The sequence below is a fragment of the Podarcis melisellensis genome, assembly GCF_964234715.1.
Source record: "Podarcis melisellensis genome assembly, chromosome: 13".
Classification (NCBI taxonomy): Eukaryota; Metazoa; Chordata; class Lepidosauria; order Squamata; family Lacertidae; genus Podarcis; species Podarcis melisellensis.
This window is the reverse complement of record NC_138545.1, coordinates 21,462,638-21,479,606: the sequence shown is the minus strand read 5'-3', so window position 1 is coordinate 21,479,606 and position 16,969 is coordinate 21,462,638. Positions and strand designations below refer to the sequence as shown.

The window sequence follows — 16,969 nt, the reverse complement described above, 5'->3', positions numbered from 1 at the left end:
TAAGGCTGAAATCCTATACCTACTTACCTTGGTGTAAGTATCCTGGAAATCAATAGGTCTTAGGTCTAAGGACAATGTATAGAGGGATAAGAGACCTTTGGTCCTCTGGATGTTTCTGAACTACAATCCCCATCAGCTCCTGCAAGCATAGTCAATAGCCTCAGGTGATGCAAGTTGTAGTTCAGCAACAACAGACAGTCCCTGCAATTGATGAGGATGTTGTTGTTTAGTCATGTCTGACTCTTCGTGACCCCATGGACCAGAGCACGCCAGGCACTCCTGTCTTCCACTGCCTCCCGCAGCTTGGTCAAACTCACGTTGGTAGCTTCGAGAACACTGTCCAACCATCTCGTCCTCTGTCGTCCCCTTCTCCTTGTGCCCTCCATCTTTCCCAACATCAGGGTCTTTTCCAGGGAGCCTTCTCTTCTCATGAGGTGGCCAAAGGATTGGAGCCTCAGCTTCACGATCTGTCCTTCCAGTGAGCACTCAGGGCTGATTTCCTTAAGAATAGATAGGTTTGATCTTCTTGCAGTCCATGGGACTCTCAAGAGTCTCCTCCAGCACCATAATTCAAAAGCATCAATTCTTCAGCGATCAGCAACTGATGTATTACAATGTAAAAACTGTTGTGAGCACACATACAACGGCTACCTGATGGTTTTTTGTGCTATTCCCATCAGGAATCCCACCCAGATCTTAGTTTGAACTGCTTAATGAACTTTTCACATGACAAAACAATTGTTTGAAGTAACAAGGAAAACAAGCCTTTTCTAGCTAGTTAGCCAGCTCCATCTTAAAAATAAGGTTTCCCTCCTGTGTGAGATGGGGGGGGGGGGGTTGCCTCTTGGGTGTGTGATGCCTGTAGATTGCGGTTTAAGTGCTTAGATTTAAAGCACACACTTGTTTTACCCTATTTAAAAAGCCAATTTAATTGGTCGACCCAGCCAATAAAATTTTTGGGCAGCCCTAGTTCTAAGTGCTCTTCGGCCACGTTTTTCCCATCTGCATCCCCATCTGTATCCTGATGCACAACTTTAGGTCATGCCTCCAGAACGGGCAAATTGCCAAACCAAACGCAACCCAACCACTCCTTGTATGGTGGCTTGCAAGGGGTTCGATTCTATATGCCTGGGGAGTCGGTGTGTACCAGCCAGCGCATGGTGGGACGGTGCAAATTGTGCAATCCTGAATTTGATCCAACTCAATCTCGGTGCTGGTAGGGAGAACCCAGGAGGACTCCTAATTCCCCCTCGACGACTGATGGTAAGACCTTGGTGCTTGAAGGGACTATTTGCTCTGCTGCTCAGAAACAGTGGCTGCTCTAGGAAACAAGACATTTGAGCATCACTGATTTCACTTTCTGTTTCTTAGCATTTGAAAAGAAATGTCAAGACCCTGCTGGGACTGGCTCCCTAGAAAGGCACCCCAGGGTCCGACACATACACTCCCTTCCCAAATACAATCCTTGCCCTGTGGAAAGCCGTTAGATGCAGCAAGCAAGGTGTGCTCCCTGTGAAAGGTGTCTTGTGATGGCAGGAGCTGTGTGTGCGAAAAAACAGAAGCATCTACGCGCAGCCTCAGTATTGTGGGAAGGCAGTTCCACAGCCTTTCAGGTATGAGGAACTCGCTCTAGAGTAAAGTAATGACCTCATCCCGCTGCTGATGAGCTGAGCTGGCCATGAGTCAGCAGCATCTGAGGCCATAGGGACATCCACCCCCAGGTTTCTGCTCTGGCTGCCTGGGATTTTCCATTGGCATTAGTTAAAATCCCCTTTGCTGTTTTTCCTACTGGTTTCTTGCTCTCATGATTCAGCTCCCTGCTGAAACAGAAAGACGTACACACTCCGTCCTCTCTCTCGCAGAGCATCACAGTCTCACACACCCTCTGACATTTATTCGATGAAAACAGGGACATGCTAAGGAAAAGAAGGACATTTTGGAATCCAATCAGAAACTGGGTAGGCTTCTGTAAATCCAGAACTGTCCCTGGAAAATAGGGATACTTGGAGGGTCTGGAGTAGTGCCTGTTAAAAGCAGCTGGCAACTGAGGGGACACAGCTCACAGCAGCTGGATCCATCCCTCTGCTGGATCAGGCCAAAGGCCTACCTAGGCCAACATCCTGTTCTCCACAATGCCTATCCTATAGTAACAATTGTGGGAATCTCAATCCTTGACGCTCAGGGTGGCCATCTCCCAAAACAGAGGGCAAAATAGATTTTCCATAATTGCATATGGATACAAAGCTAGACACCATTCCTATAATTTCAGTAGAGATATTGTACATCTCACCATAGTGTAAAGACTGACCAAGTGACCTGTAAGGCCTGCTTTGACTGCACTGTTGATGGGCAACTTTCAGGGCCCTTCCTGTTTCTTTCCTTTCCATTGGTTCTTTTATCTTGAAACCAGATTTGGACTGGACAATTTATCAAATAGAGGATTCCTTCAAGCAACTCCTCTGTGAAGCATGATATGTGGCTGCCCTACTTCTTCACGTAGGGCTGGATCTAGACACGTCAAAGAAGCGATTCAGTTAAACGCGTTGTAAACTCATACAGGGAAATCTGGTAGGGAAAGATAGGACTCCACAGCGCCATCTGGTGTCACAGTGTTATAACACATATACAACGCATATAAAATGCTTTTTCTTTACCAATCTAGCTCAGTTCTGGGACAACAGTCAGGATGTGACCACTGCAGGCACTTCCCTATTCTTCTAACATTTTTACTTAAATAATGAAAGCTATTTTAGAAGTGGGGAACTTCTTGTTTGTTTGTTTTTTTAAAAAACCAATCCATGCCAGTTGGTGTCCAGAAGGGTAATATTTTTCCAAATTCCACCGAGTTCTGCTCTTCTAGAATTCCCCCGGTGGATTTTTCCATATCACTCTCACTCTTACACTTCCTCCCCTCGCCCCCCCCCTTTAAACACACTACTTGGGTTAATTAGCTGGTCAGTGCCAGGAATCTGTTTCTTTTGAATGGTTCCCTGCTCCAGGACAAGTGCTAATACAGTGGTACCTCAAGTTAAGAACTTAATTCGTTCCGGAGGTCTGTTCTTAACCTGAAACCGTTCTTAACCTGAGGTACCACTTTAGCTAATGGGGCCTCCCACTGCCGCCACACGATTTCTGTTCTCCTCCTGAAGCAAAGTTCTTAACCCGAGGTACTATTTCTGGGTTACCAGAGTCTGTAACCTGAAGTGTATGTAACCCGAGGTACCACTGTATGATTGTTTGAGCAATTACCTTCAATCTGCTACTGTAAAATGTTACGGTAAAGGTAAAGGGACCCTTGACAGTTAAGTCCAGTCACCAACAACTCTGGGGTTGCTGTGCTCATCTCACTTTACAGGCCAAGGGAGCCAGCGTTTGTCCACTCCATAGGTTTTCTAGGTCATGTGGCCAGCATGGCTAAGCCACTTCTGGCGCAACAGAACACCAACAGCAGAGCAGTGCACAGAAATGCCGTTTACCTTCCCTATTAATCTACTTGCACTTTTGGGCGTGCTTTCGAACTGCTAGGTTGGCAGGAGCAGGGACCGAGCAACGGAAGCTCACCCCATCGCGGAGATTTGAACCGCCAACCTTTTGAGCGGCAAGCCCTAGGTTCAGTGGTTTAGACCACAGCGCCACCCGCATCCCTAAAATGTTAAAGGTATGCTTATTTAACGTATATTTAATTATCACGGACTGATTGGAGGTTTTGTTTTTGTTCTTTTGCATCTCATTGCCATTCATTCATTGCGTAGCATACAATTTATATGGATACACACACAGACACACACCTTAGGAAAGCTGAGGAAGTGGTCATGAGTCTACAAAAGTTTATGCCATAATCCTCATAAACATAACCCTCAGAAGCAAACTTAGTGGTGACACAAGAGAGCCTTTTCTGCTCCAGTATTGTGAAACTCCCTCACAATAAAGGTAGATTGGCTCCCTCTTTGTTATCCTTTTTAAAAAAAAAATTAACAATTATTTATTTGGCTATTCAAATTAAGATTTTACCTTCACAAACATACAACATATAACATAAAAACAAGATTCCAAAGAATCTCCTGGACTTCCCTCCTCCCCTTTGTAGGTCCTGTTATTAATCATATCGTCCTGCATCTTGCATAATAATCCAAATCTTTTACATCTCCATTATATTCAAAATTCACCATTAACCTACAACTGTTATTCAAATCCTACCAACAATTTAAACTCTTTACAATGGTTTTTAAGGTAAATTATAAATTTCCCCCATTCCCTATTGAAGTTTTGGTCTTCCTGATTTCTGATTCTTCTGGTCATTTTTGCCATTTCAGCATAATCCATCAACTTGATCTGCCATTCTTCTCTGGTCAGGACTGTCCTCTTTCCATCTCTGGTCCAATAATATCCATGCAGCTGTGGTCTCATAAATAGTCTTTTCTGCTCCATTGGGATTTTGGCACCTTAAATAAAGTCTTTGGGGTTTTTATTTAAAGAAAAAGTTATTTTAAACGTTTTTAAAAATTTGTTCTCTCTTTGCTATCCTTCTGCCAGCAGGCCAAAAACCTTTCTGTTCAGATAAGCCATTGAAAACTAAGGGGCAGATGATGCTGATCACTGGGCTGGGTGGCCTGTGGTCAGCAATGCCATAGTCCCATCCTGCATTGGGGATTCTACATGGAGCAGCTGTTTGAACTATGGATGATCTCAAGGGTCACTATCCACTCTAAATTCACTGGGCTGGATCCAGTTGAATGAATGAAACTCTATTTGCGTCAGCCATCGGCCATAGCACCAAAAGAAAATTGCGATGTCCACGGAACAAAATAAAAAGTCAATTATATAAAACACAGTTTAAGGTCATGAATCAGCAATCAAATAGTGGACCTTATTCTGATTGCCCCAGCTAGAAACCTTGCAACCTTTACAGTCATCTGCTCCTCTTGATCTGCCAGGAGAAAAGACACTGTGGCAGAAGAAGAAGAGTTTGGATTTGATATCCCGCCTTTCACTCCCTTTAAGGAGTCTCAAAGCGGCTAGCATTCTCCTTTCCCTTCCTCCCCCACAACAAACACTCTGTGTGGTGAGTGGGGCTGAGAGACTTCAGAGAAATGTGACTAGCCCAAGGTCACCCAGCAGCTGCATGTGGAGGAACGGAGACGAGAACCCAGTTCCCCAGATTACGAGACTACCGCTCTTAACCACTACACCACACTGGCAGTGGTTGGGTGACCCAGAATGGACAATAAGAGAGGGGTGATAATCTCGTTCCTCGGGTCTTTGTAAAGAGTGCATGCCAGGAGGATGGAAAATGGAACTTAACTGAACTTAGGCCCCACTGAAATCAATGGAGTAGGTTAGTCATGACTTAGTTTTAGTCCCATTGCTTTCAGTGGGAACTAAAGTTACCTGGTTAAGTTGATTTAGTTGGTTCCAGTCTAGTGGCTAGAGTCATGGGCACAGCCCAAGGAGACCCGGGTTCAAATGTCTGCTCATTCACAAAGCTCATGAGATTACATCATGCCAGCCTCTCATCCCAATCCATCTCCCAGGATAGAAGGGAATGTGGGGCATGCGTGTTTCTCTTTTGAGGAAGAGTGGGGCTCCAAATGTAACACAAATAGTCATAAAGAAACTGTGCCTGTTTTCAAGAAAACGTGACTAGCTAGGTATTTATCAGTGACTCTTACACTGTGACTCAGCAGAGAACAGGAACTGGTTTTTTGCTGCTTCAAAACCAAAAGCCACAAGTTATAAAAATAATCATTATACACCTACAAGAGATGATTACAGCAAATCAACCTCCTCTGCGCTTATCGTGTAAAAAAGGGTTATTTGTTAACAGCAGCCATCTCCAGGCCATAGGCTAAAACCATGAAAAAATATTATTATTATTTAGTGAATTTGTGAACCTCCCTTCATCTGAAGATCACAGAGCCGATTACAACATAAAAATACAAAATGATAACACAGAATACAAAAAAACCCCATGCTCCCACAAACACATTTAAAAGGACATACTTAATTAGCCAATTGCTTAATTAGCCAAAGGCCTGGTTATAGAGAAAAGTTTTCACCTGGTGCTTAAATATATGTAATGAAGGCTCCAGGCAAGCCTCCCTGTGGAGAGCATTCCACAAACTGGAAGCCATCACAGAAAAGGCCCGTTCTCATGTTGCCACTCCTCAGCGGCAATTTGCCTTACACTGAGAGAAGCTCCCACTGGCAATAATGGAAGCCTCACTTCTGGCACAAACAGCAGCTTCAAGGGGGCAAATATTGTTGGGACTGCAGTGGGAACGAAAATGCATAAACCAGGGGTCAGCAAACTTTTTCAGCAGGGGGCTGGTCCCCTGTCCCTCAGACCTTGTGGGGCGGGGGGGGGGGACGACTATATTTTGAAAAAAGAAAAGAATGAATTCCTATGCCCCACAAATAACCCAGAGATGCATTTTAAATAAAAGGACACATTCCACTCATGTAAAATCACACAGATTCCCAGACCGTCTGTGGGCCAGATTTAGAAGGTGATTGGGCCGGATCCGGCCCCCTGGCCTTAGTTTGCCTACCCATGGTATAAACTTGCCCACCCTGATTAAAAACTATCCCACTCTACCCCTGGTAGCAGCTGTAAAATACAAATGTAAATTCAAGTGACACATTTATTGTCACATGGAGACCGGTTCTCAGCCAGCTGCTACAAGTGGTGTGGTTGGTGGTACTATTGTTGCAATTGCTTGAGACATTTAATCCGCTTGCAGAGATGAATACCGTAACCTGGCCTCTGGGTGTAGGAATCTCAACATGCAGTCCGCCATCCAATTTGGAACCATACCAGACCTTGCAAATGAGCTAGAAGTTTTGTTGCTGCACCACTTGTCTTCACAATGTAACAGAATACTTTTGAGAAACACAAATCCAATACTCTGCATGCTTATTCACGAACAACTTCCTCTTGTGGAATTCAGTTGCTGTCAGGCATGCCAACTCTAGGAGGCCGAGGTGTCTTAGGCCCCTACAATATTTGCATGACGTCTCAGAAGGCTGCACCAGCCTACACGGCATCGGGGGATGGTTGTGCTGTCGTGTGCTGCGTGTGTGATGTCATATGTGTGTAATGCACACTGGGAGCCTCCCCAATCTTGGGGGCAACCTGGCACCTCTAGTTGCTGTTAATTTGATGTGAAATTTGCCTGATCCACACTTACCAGACTCATATGTAAATTGAAATATAGTTATCCTTTAAAATTTGTGTTTTACTGCACATTTCAAAAAAGTACCAATATGTATTAAAAATGCTTATAGGATAACCTTTTTCTTTTTCTTTTTAGAAATGAGCACATTGCCACAAAATATGTATTTAAAGACACATTTATATATATTTAAATGTGATTTTGGTGATTAATATTGAATCAGATTTTCAGATTATTGCAGAGTCAGGAGAGAACAGACTGATCCATCCATCTCTAGGCTTACTGCCAACCAGGGCTGTGTTCACATTCCTGGCTTAAAATGCAGCAAGGTCATTGGATTTTGCTGTGTTTTGAATCACATATGCATGCTGTTGTACACATGAGTATGGTTGAATTTGTTTCTAAGCCACCTGCTATCTGTCCACATTAGTGGGCAAAGAGGGGCTGTAGTTGTCTTCTCATGGCTTACATTTTCAAACCAGATCAAAGGTCGTTTGAACATATCCAAATGCAGCATTTTTCAACAAACGACAAGATATGTGTGGATAGTGGCCGACGTTGTGTGTACACGGCTTCACATACCAGTGATGGGAGTGCATTGGAAGCAGAGTAAACTGGAGTGTGTACATGGCCAAAGTGTGCCTGGGGTTGCAGCCTGAATGACAGAACCTCTTGAGATGTGTGCAAAATATGTGAGATATATTTACAGATAGGTAGCCGTGTTGGTCTGCCATAGTCAAAACAAAAAAATTCCTTCCAGTAGCACCTTAAAGGCCAACTAAGTTAGTTCTTGGTATGAGCTTTCGTTTGCATGCACACTTCTTCAGATACACAGAAGTGTATCTGAAGAAGTGTGTATCTGAAGAAGTGTGCATGCACACGAAAGCTCATACCAAGAACTAACTTAGTTGGTCTTTAAGGTGCTACTGGAAGGATTTTTTTGTTGTGAGATATATGGCAGAGATTTATTATTATTTTTAAATAAGACACACATAGTGAGTAGCTCAGAAATGGACCATGTGGTGAATTTGGATGTTTGGACAGGAGCAAGTTAATGGAGCCAAGACAGGACTACAACCACTTGCTGCCGTAAAAGTAATCCTAGTACAGTTGCCTTAATTTTGCTAGAGAAGTTGGCCTAATGCTCTCAGTGGCTAGCCTTCTGAATACTCTCTCCACAACCACCTAAACTAGACGCTGATGGTGAGAGAGAGACACTGAACGAGAATAGAATTTGCATACAAGGGAAGACGTGCTTTGATTCTTCAGAGTTCCTAGAAGTCAACTTCCTGGCCCTGTTTTTCTCATGGAACGAACATACTTCTTTCCGTTGTGGCCAGAACACCCACGTTTGTACACCAAGTCTTGGTCTGTGAGCAAATGTTTGGATTTCTGCATTTGCAACATTTGAAACACTCTTTTATGTAAATGCATTTGCAGAACTTTGGGATTTCTCCAGCAAAGGGGCGCTGGACCTCAGTGTCTGGGCTGAACAACAGGGGTGGAGACGCTCCTTCAGGTGTACTGGGCCGAGGCCATTTAGGGCTTTAAAGGTCAGCACCAATACTTTGAATTATGCTCAGAAACGTACTGGGAGCCAATGTAGGTCTTTCAAGATCTGTGTTATGTGGTTTCGGTGGCAGCTCCCACTCACCAGTCTGGCTGCCGTGTTCTGGATTAGTAGTAGTTTCTGGGTCACTTCAAAGGTAGCCCCATGTAGAGGATAACTTAATAAAAGGATTAGACAAATTCATGGAGGACAAGGCTATCCATTACCACTAGTCTTTTGCTATTAGACCCTTGATATGAATACTTTTAGCACCCAGCCTCAGGGGCAGCCTGTCCTGTTTCGCCACTGAAGCCCACCCACCCCACCTGAGCCTCTCTTACCTTGGTCGCATGGTACCACCTCATGGGGTTGTGCCACCCAAAGCAGCCTCCTCACTCTGCCTCGTGGCAGGCCGGCCTTGCACAGCCCTATCATTGTGATTGTAACTTGTCTTTAACTGATTTTAATACAGTGGTACCTCAGGTTACAGACGCTTCAGGTTACAGACTCCACTAACCCAGAAGTAATACCTCAGGTTAAGAACTTTACCTCAGGATGAGAACAGAAATTGCGCAGCAGCAGTGGCATTGGGAGGCCCCATTAGCTAAAGTGGTACTTCAGGTTAAGAACAGTTTCAGGTTAAGGACGGACTTCCAGAACGAATTAGGTTCTTAACCCAAGGTACCATTGTATCGTATTTCAATTGGTTGCGACCTGCTCTGGAACCTTAGGGTGACAGGGCTGGGCAATATCTGGTTTTTAACATTGTGATATATCACCAACTAAACATCTCAATATACTGATATATAATGATTTCTGAAGTAAGTATGGAGCTATGGCGAGGCATTGATTGGCTTTATGGTTTTCCCTGCATTGGGATTTTTGCATAGCACATGGGCACACCATGATTCGTAATGTATTGCCAGGTCAAAAAATTATGAAACCGATATCACAACATGGACTTCAAACTGGTTTTGGATGATATATGGCCCAGCTTTAGCACACATCATGATTTGCAATATAATGCCAGGTCAAAAATTATGAAACCAATATAGAATTCAAAGCGGTTTTGTTCGATATATCGATATATCGCCCAGCCCTAGTGTCAAAATAGCAACAATAATAGTAATTACCTCCATTATCAATACCATGCCTCCGAAAAGCAACTGACGGAGGGCTATTGCACACACGTCTTGCTAGTGATCTGATTAGCCACTGTGGGAAAATAAGTTAGGCCTTTGGTCTGATTGAGCAGAACTCTTATTAGTCAGAGTAGACAGCACTGGGTACATGTACCAATGGCTGACCTCGTTGTCAAGCAGCCATCTTGAAGCCACTCCTGTGCCCTGCCTCACTCTTCTTCCTGGAAGACCAAGGAGAAGGAGGTGGGTGCTTGGTTATTGAACAGGAGCAGGAGGCCAATGATAGGGGGGATGTTGTCACCTTATTGTCTCACACAAAATGGTTGTCAGTTGTCCAGGTGCTATCCCTGGAACCATAACCTCCACATAAGCAGAGAGGCACCTGTATAGTAAACTCCCTGATAACAGTGAAATGTGCAATACTAAGGCAGACCTTTGTCAAACAGAGATGGGCAAGGGTTTGCCAATGAGGGGCAGCGGATTCAATGTAACATGCAGAGCTAGCATTTGGGGATGACTTTCTATTCCCTTATTCCAAATACTGCGGTGTATTTTATGATGAGGCAATTTTTAATAGTGTTCTCTGCTTGGAGTTTGCTGGGAGGAGGGTGAGAAACATCAACAGAGACCAGAAATTGAGTACATTGGTGGTGTTGAAAAAGCCCCAGGCTGAATGAGAGGGTTCCCCAAGATGAGAGGGCATCCTGTGTCACATGGTCAGCTGAAGAAATCCTCTTTTCAAGCGGTTTCTCCCCCCCCCCCACCAGAAAAGAGGAAGCTGAGCAAGCACCCTGGCCGCTCCAATCCCTTGCTACTCCCTCCCCCCGAAACTACAACAGAGAGAAGCTACCATAGAGGTGAAAGACACAGTTCCAGAAATCAGATTGTTTCGCCTCTTTGAAAAGAGCACCCTTTGTAATCTTGGACATTACAGGTCCAAATGAAAATGAAAGCCAGTGGACATAAAAAGGCCCCCAAGATGGGCTGTAGGATCAAACATTGCCTTCTTGGACAGACAGGCAGATACCCCACTAATCAGAGATTCTCAAGATGCGTCTGTGTGGTAAGAAATGAGAAAATATTTGTGATATTTCTTTATATTTCTAGCTTTTCCTTGCTTCGGTCCTGAAGATAGTCCAGGGTGAGATTTATTGGGGCACTGTGTAGTGCAGGCAAGGGATGAGACACGAAGGCTGGCTGTGTCAATGGCAGGAAGAGGCTTGCCAGGGCCGGCTCTAGCATTAGCTAGGGTGAGGCAAAGCAGCTCAGGTGGCAGGTTTTATAGTACTACTAACGGAGAAGCCTCCACTTTGAGACCCTTTGCCTTGGAGCCTGAAGGCAAATGGCTATGTAACTTGGATGTGGGTCACAGCCGCACCATGCCTTTAAAGCAGTTTCGTACCACTTCGACTATCATGTATTCTCCAAAGAATCTTGGGGAACTGTAGTTTGTTAAGGATTCTGGACACTATAGCTCTGTGAAGGGTAAATTACAGTTCTCAAGATTCTTGGGGGAAGCCATGACTCTTAAAGCAGCACTAATGTGCTTAAAATGGCTAGTGTGTGGCCGTGTTAAGGAAATTTGAGTTTGGCTCCCCCTTGGGTGTGAAACTGTTCAAGAGGCATTTATAAATATCAATTCTCAAGTTTCACGGCAGAGAGGGAAGGGGGCATAAGCAGTCATAACAAAACAAACGGCTTATATTTTACTCTGGAACAGAGGTTCCTAAAGTGGATAGTATTACCTGGGGCGCTAAGAGACAAGGAGACAGCAGGGGGGTGCTGGAGGTGTGAGGGGAGCAGGTGGTGCTGTGGTCTAAACCACTGACCCTTTTGGGTCGAATCTGTGGAACGGGGTGAGCTCCCATTGCTCTGTCCCAGCTCTTGCCAACCTAGCCGTTCAAAAGCATACCAGTGCAAGCAGATAAATAGGTACCATTGTGGCAGGAAGGTAAATGGCGTTTTCATGCGCTCTAGCTCCCATCACGGTGTCCCATTGCACCAAAAGCGGTTTGGTCATGTTGGCCACATGACCCTGAAAGCTGTCTTAGGACAAATGCAGGCTCCCACAGCCTGAAAGCAAGATAAGCGCCACAACCCCATTGTCGCCTTTGACTGGATTTAACCATCCAGGGGTCCTTTACCATTTCCGTTAACTGACCGTGAAGCTTTGAAAAGCTGGTATCACTGGATCAAGCTCATCAGTTTTGTTGAATTAATTACATTAAATAGTTCTAACTGGATTTTTATTAAATGTGTAATTGTTTGTTACTGTTTTGAAGTTTGTTGTGTTATGATCTTCCTTAGTGTGCCAAGCAAAGCACTATTCTGAATAATGCTTTTTATAGGGTAGGGGGCAGTGGGGAGGAGTTTATGGAAGTAAGGAGGGTTCCTCAAAAAAGTTTGGGAACCACTGCTCTGAGGGATGAGTGGAGGGCCATTTGTAGGATAGCCATGTGTGTCCTACTTCGCAGTCCTCTATTTTGAAGGGCTGTCAGACAGTCCTCTGTTTGAAGGTATTCCATATTTGAGGACTGTCCAGCCTAAGTCCAGTTCTGTAACTATACATATAAATTACCATATGCAAATGTTAAGCAAATTGGTGTCACTTTTCACCCCTTTATTTTTGGCAATGCATTACTGGCCACCCCTGGCATTTGGATTTTCTACTTTAAGTACCAGCATGCCCTGGACCACTTCTAGACACCTTTGTTTATGGATTCAATACACTGTAGTCCAGGTTTGGGAATCCTGTGGCCCCTCAGACCTTGCTGGACTACAACTCCATCATCTCTGACTGTTGGCCAAAGGTTCCGCACCTGTACTCTAAAGGAGCCTGAGACACTGTTCTATTTTGTCTTGAAATCAAATCTCTGAGGTTGTTTAGGTCTGAGGGATCAATGGCTCACCATTCCATGCTTTCCCTTACTGGTAAACATAACCTCCAAATCTACTGAAAAAAACTCAAAGTGGCTAGCGAAATTCCCCTCACATGGGTTTCCCCTCTCCAGATGGTGAGGTCACGCTGTGTGAGAGGCCTGCAAACCAAATTTGGGAGCACGTGTGTTTGCTAAGGTCCTGTGACAGGAATCGTAGGAGCCAAAATGGTGTTGTTTTAATCAGTGGTATTGTTGGGTAATTTTTGACTCTGGGTTGAATGGTTGAGTGGGGCAGGACTCTTTCGATGGCACTGCTGTGTATTCCAAACATGGTAAGCTGCACTGCATTTGTAGACTTTCCTGCTCATTCTGCCAAAGTGGCTCTAGATATTGTGGGATGTGAAACACAAGAACAGTCAAGTACAACGTTCCTGAGTGTACATGTTTATACATGGGGAGAGATGTTTGTCCAGCCAGCAGGTAAACTTCCTCTTTCCCTCTGGGCTGGGACAGATTTCCTCCACATGTGACTAGAGGTGGGTGTGGCCTCACCTGTGCAGGTAATGATAAAACCACAGGACAGGGCAGCCATCTCTCTCTCTTTCACCACATGCATCAAAGGAACAACATCTCCTGAATGCAAGATGTCCTCTTGGCTCCCAGCCAAGAAAGGACAAAAGGGACTATCTTCTTAAGAGATAGACTCCAAATGTATATTACTTCACTAAGCTTAAGTCTGCCTTCTGGGATCTGATTGTAAACAGAATGTAAGTAAACTCTTTTTATACTTTTGTAAAGGACTGTGTTGTGTCTTCTATTTTAAGAGGGAATAAGGGGAAATTACCAGAGTAGTTATTATAGACACTTAAGCGAGCCTGAGCAAACGCTGCCATTGCAAACTTCAGACAAAGGGGAATATTTTACTCTGCAGAAATTGGGAACTTGTTAGCACAAGTTGGATAAGGATATAATCAGACAATATATCCTCTCCTGCACCCCTGAACATTCCCACAGATATCTGCCTCAAAGTTGTACCCTGATGGAACTACCCATTGCTCCCTATGGACAAACTGAGGCTTATCCCACCACAACCCTAGCTCTGAATATTTGTCCCAAGATCAACAGGTATCCAGCTCAACAAATTTGCTGCCTTTCCCATGTAATGGCACCACCTTTCCCTTCTCCCCACAACTGTCTAGGTGCAACACTCCTTCTCCAAGCGGTCCTTAATGTTGACCTTTTCATTGCTGCCACCACGACTGGGCTTCAGGGAGAGAATGGCTCCAGTCTCATCCCACAGTGGCGGCTGACTCTGCAGAAAGAATTTGGCATTAGCTTAAGACACTCCCGGCAACTTCTCTGCAAAATACAGAATATTTCACGTCGCTACGTAAGTCTACTCGTCTTTCTAACTCCTCTGCGCACGCAGTGTGACGGGCCTTGGTTGATGGGGATATCTGAAGGTTCTGACACATGAATAGTAGTGGAAAACTGAAAACCTGGAAAATTCTGTGTCCTTAGTTATTGCTGATGGGATGAAACAATAATCAATCTGTTATCTATGAAGGCGCAGTATAAAATTAGCAACTTTATGAGCAATAGTTAAATTTATTTTTGGTAGTTCCTGCTAACATTATAATGGAATAATTTTTTACAACTCTCAGCAAATTTGGAGGAAAAGTGGAAATAACATAATAAATAAATTTGAATAACTTGCTTCTGTCTCTTCCCCCATCTCAAGTAAGGTATATTTCTTAAGGCACATTCGCAGCAGCAGGTTGAAAAGTTGGCAACCCCACCTAGAGTCTTGGTGTTTTCTTTCTTTCTTTCCAGCTCTCTGAACGTCTGTCTGGAGTGCAGCCCACTTCTGTACGAAGCTCAGGGCAGCTTCCCTCAGTCAGCCTTGATCTCCGCACGTGGCTTTCTCTTCCAGTAAGAATAATTATTTATTTGAAAAATTCCTATCCCGCTTTTCATGCCCTCAGAGTATGGCTTAAAATGATGATAGAAAGCAAGTAACAACATAAATTGTGTTTAACAACATTGTCAGTCTCTACAAGAGGCGGTAAAAGCCCTTGTGAACTACTCAATGCCACCAAAAGCCTGATAAAGCAAACAAAATGTTTTGCTACCTGGTGCCTAAAAGATATGAAATGTTGGCTTTGGGTGAGCTGATAAGGAGAGGGAATTCCGTCACTGAGGTATCACCAGTGAAAAGGCCCTCTTCCTCCAGGACCCACTGACCTTGTCTCTGAAGGTGAGGTCACCTGGAGGCAGATTCGCGGTCGTGGCTTCCCCCACAGAATCTTGGAAAGTAAGGTTACAGGGAACCAGGCAGAGGGCCTTCTCGGTAGTGGCACCCACCCTGTGGAACACCTTCCCATCAGACAGCAAACAAATAAACAACTATATGGCTTTCTGAAGACAATCTGAAGGCAGCGCTGTATCAAGAAGTCTTTATTGCTTGATGTTTAGTTGTGTTTTTATATTATGATGGATGCCACCCAGAGTGGCTGGACAACTCAGTCAGATGGGCAGGGTATAAATAATGTTGTTGTTGTTGATGATCAACTTGAGTGGGGGCAATATAGATTGGGGAACTGGTGTTAGGAAGAAGGTTAAACACCCATACCCTAAGTTATCTCCTTGACCAGATTAATTAGACGCCTCTTTCTGTAGGCTGCAATTTGTTATTTGTTTTGAAGTAGGCTATCCATTATCAATTTCCCAGATTAACATGTAGTTTGGGCCTTAACCAATGATTAGTATTTTGGATGGGAAGTTTTGGCAGAGCTTTGGGACACTCCATAGCTGCCTGCTTTCGCCAGGGATTCTTTCCACATCTCAAGGGCAGGGAGGGAAGAGGCAGGGCACCTGGGTGCTCTTGACTGGTTTGATTCCTAATCCTGCCATTTTCCCAGGATGCCAAGCGCCTGACCTACATGTCCAAGATGCTGCCATTTTATCAGGGTTTGGCACAACAGCTGAGGGACCACGAGGCCACCAAAGAAGACTCTAAATTCCTATCTAACTTTGAAGACATCAGTCTTTCCCTCCGAGACCTGGACCATCACGTGAGTTATCAGGTAGGTCTTCCTGCCCTTTGGGACACAGCTAGGCGGGGCAAAGGCGTCCTTTATCTTTTGTGCTGTTTTAACACCTTTCCTTGATTCTCCCTGTAGATTTTGCTTTGGGGACTGCCGATTGAAAGCGAGCCTGAGCCAACACTCAAGCCCCTTCGAATTCTTCAGCACCGGAGTTGGTGGAGGAATCGCCAGGAAGTGTATGTCATCTTGCGCTCCCTCAACAGTTTCCTGTGCCGGGTCACAAGGGAATTCTCGCTGCTGAGGACTCGGGTGGCTAAAGACACTTCCTTTTCCAAGGCTTCCAAATCTCCACCACTCCCAGCCTAGATTCCCCAGTCTGCTGTCAGAGAATGCTGGCATCCTGGCAACTAGACCTCAACACTTCCCCTACTGTAATTTATGGATTTACCAATTATCTTAAAATATTTAATTTATAAGTATTTATTTTTTTTCTAAATGTTTATATTTTGTATTTTTAACTTATTTTTTTTCAATAAAACCAACACTGCTGTGACCATTTATGGAAATTGTTGTTTCAGTTCAGTAAAGGCTCTTTTCTTGGGAAAGAGATAAGAAAGAGTGAAAGAGAAAGCAAAGCTAGGAATGTTTGACAGGCAATTCTAAACCTGCCTTAGGCAGCCGGCTTTCTGCTGATCTGGGCAGTATATGCACCACACTTTTAAATCACATGGTGGCTTCTCTGCAAAGAATACTGTGCCTCCTTGCCACAGCCAGGTGCATGTGGCTGCAGCGGGGGGGGGGCAGAGGGTGGGGGCGTATGCAGCAGTGGAGGAGCAGGAGGAAGTGGTGAGCTCCCAACAGTGCAAGGAACAGGAGCGGGTGGCAGGGAAAGATTCTTCTCTGAAAGTCCGAAGAGGCACTGATAAACAATATAACTCAGTTGGTTAGAGCATGGTGCTGATAATGCCAAGGTTGCAGGTTTGATCCCCAGCTGCATAGCAGGTAGGACTAGATCAGGGGTAAAAGGTAAAGGGACCACTGACCGTTAAGTCCAGTCGTGGACGACTCTGGGATTGCGGTGCTCATCTCGCTTTAGTAGCTGAGGGAGCCGGCGTTTGTCCGCAGACAGCTTCCGGGTCATGTGGCCAGCGTGACAAAGCGGCTTCTGGTGAACCAGAGC

The 16,969-nt window shown here is 44.7% G+C and overlaps 1 protein-coding gene and 1 long non-coding RNA gene across 2 annotated transcripts; one reads left to right on the top strand and one right to left on the bottom strand.

Annotated features, from left to right (window-relative positions):
• Window positions 1–4,029: 4,029 nt before the first annotated feature.
• On the bottom strand, window positions 4,030–10,574 carry LOC309355402. The gene is made up of 3 exons (XR_014162533.1): window positions 9,855–10,574; window positions 5,758–5,845; window positions 4,030–4,454 (listed from the first exon to the last, which is right to left on the bottom strand). It is a non-coding gene; the product is annotated as an uncharacterized lncRNA (long non-coding RNA).
• A 120-nt stretch (window positions 10,575–10,694) lies between these two features.
• On the top strand, window positions 10,695–16,312 carry IL27 (interleukin 27). The gene is made up of 5 exons (XM_081886201.1): window positions 10,695–10,926; window positions 13,942–14,132; window positions 14,576–14,674; window positions 15,664–15,828; window positions 15,925–16,312. Exons 1-5 carry the CDS (start codon window positions 10,914–10,916, stop codon window positions 16,153–16,155), a joined length of 699 nt encoding a protein of 232 aa, XP_081742327.1. The 5' UTR covers window positions 10,695–10,913; the 3' UTR covers window positions 16,156–16,312.
• The last annotated feature ends 657 nt before the right edge of the window (window positions 16,313–16,969 follow it).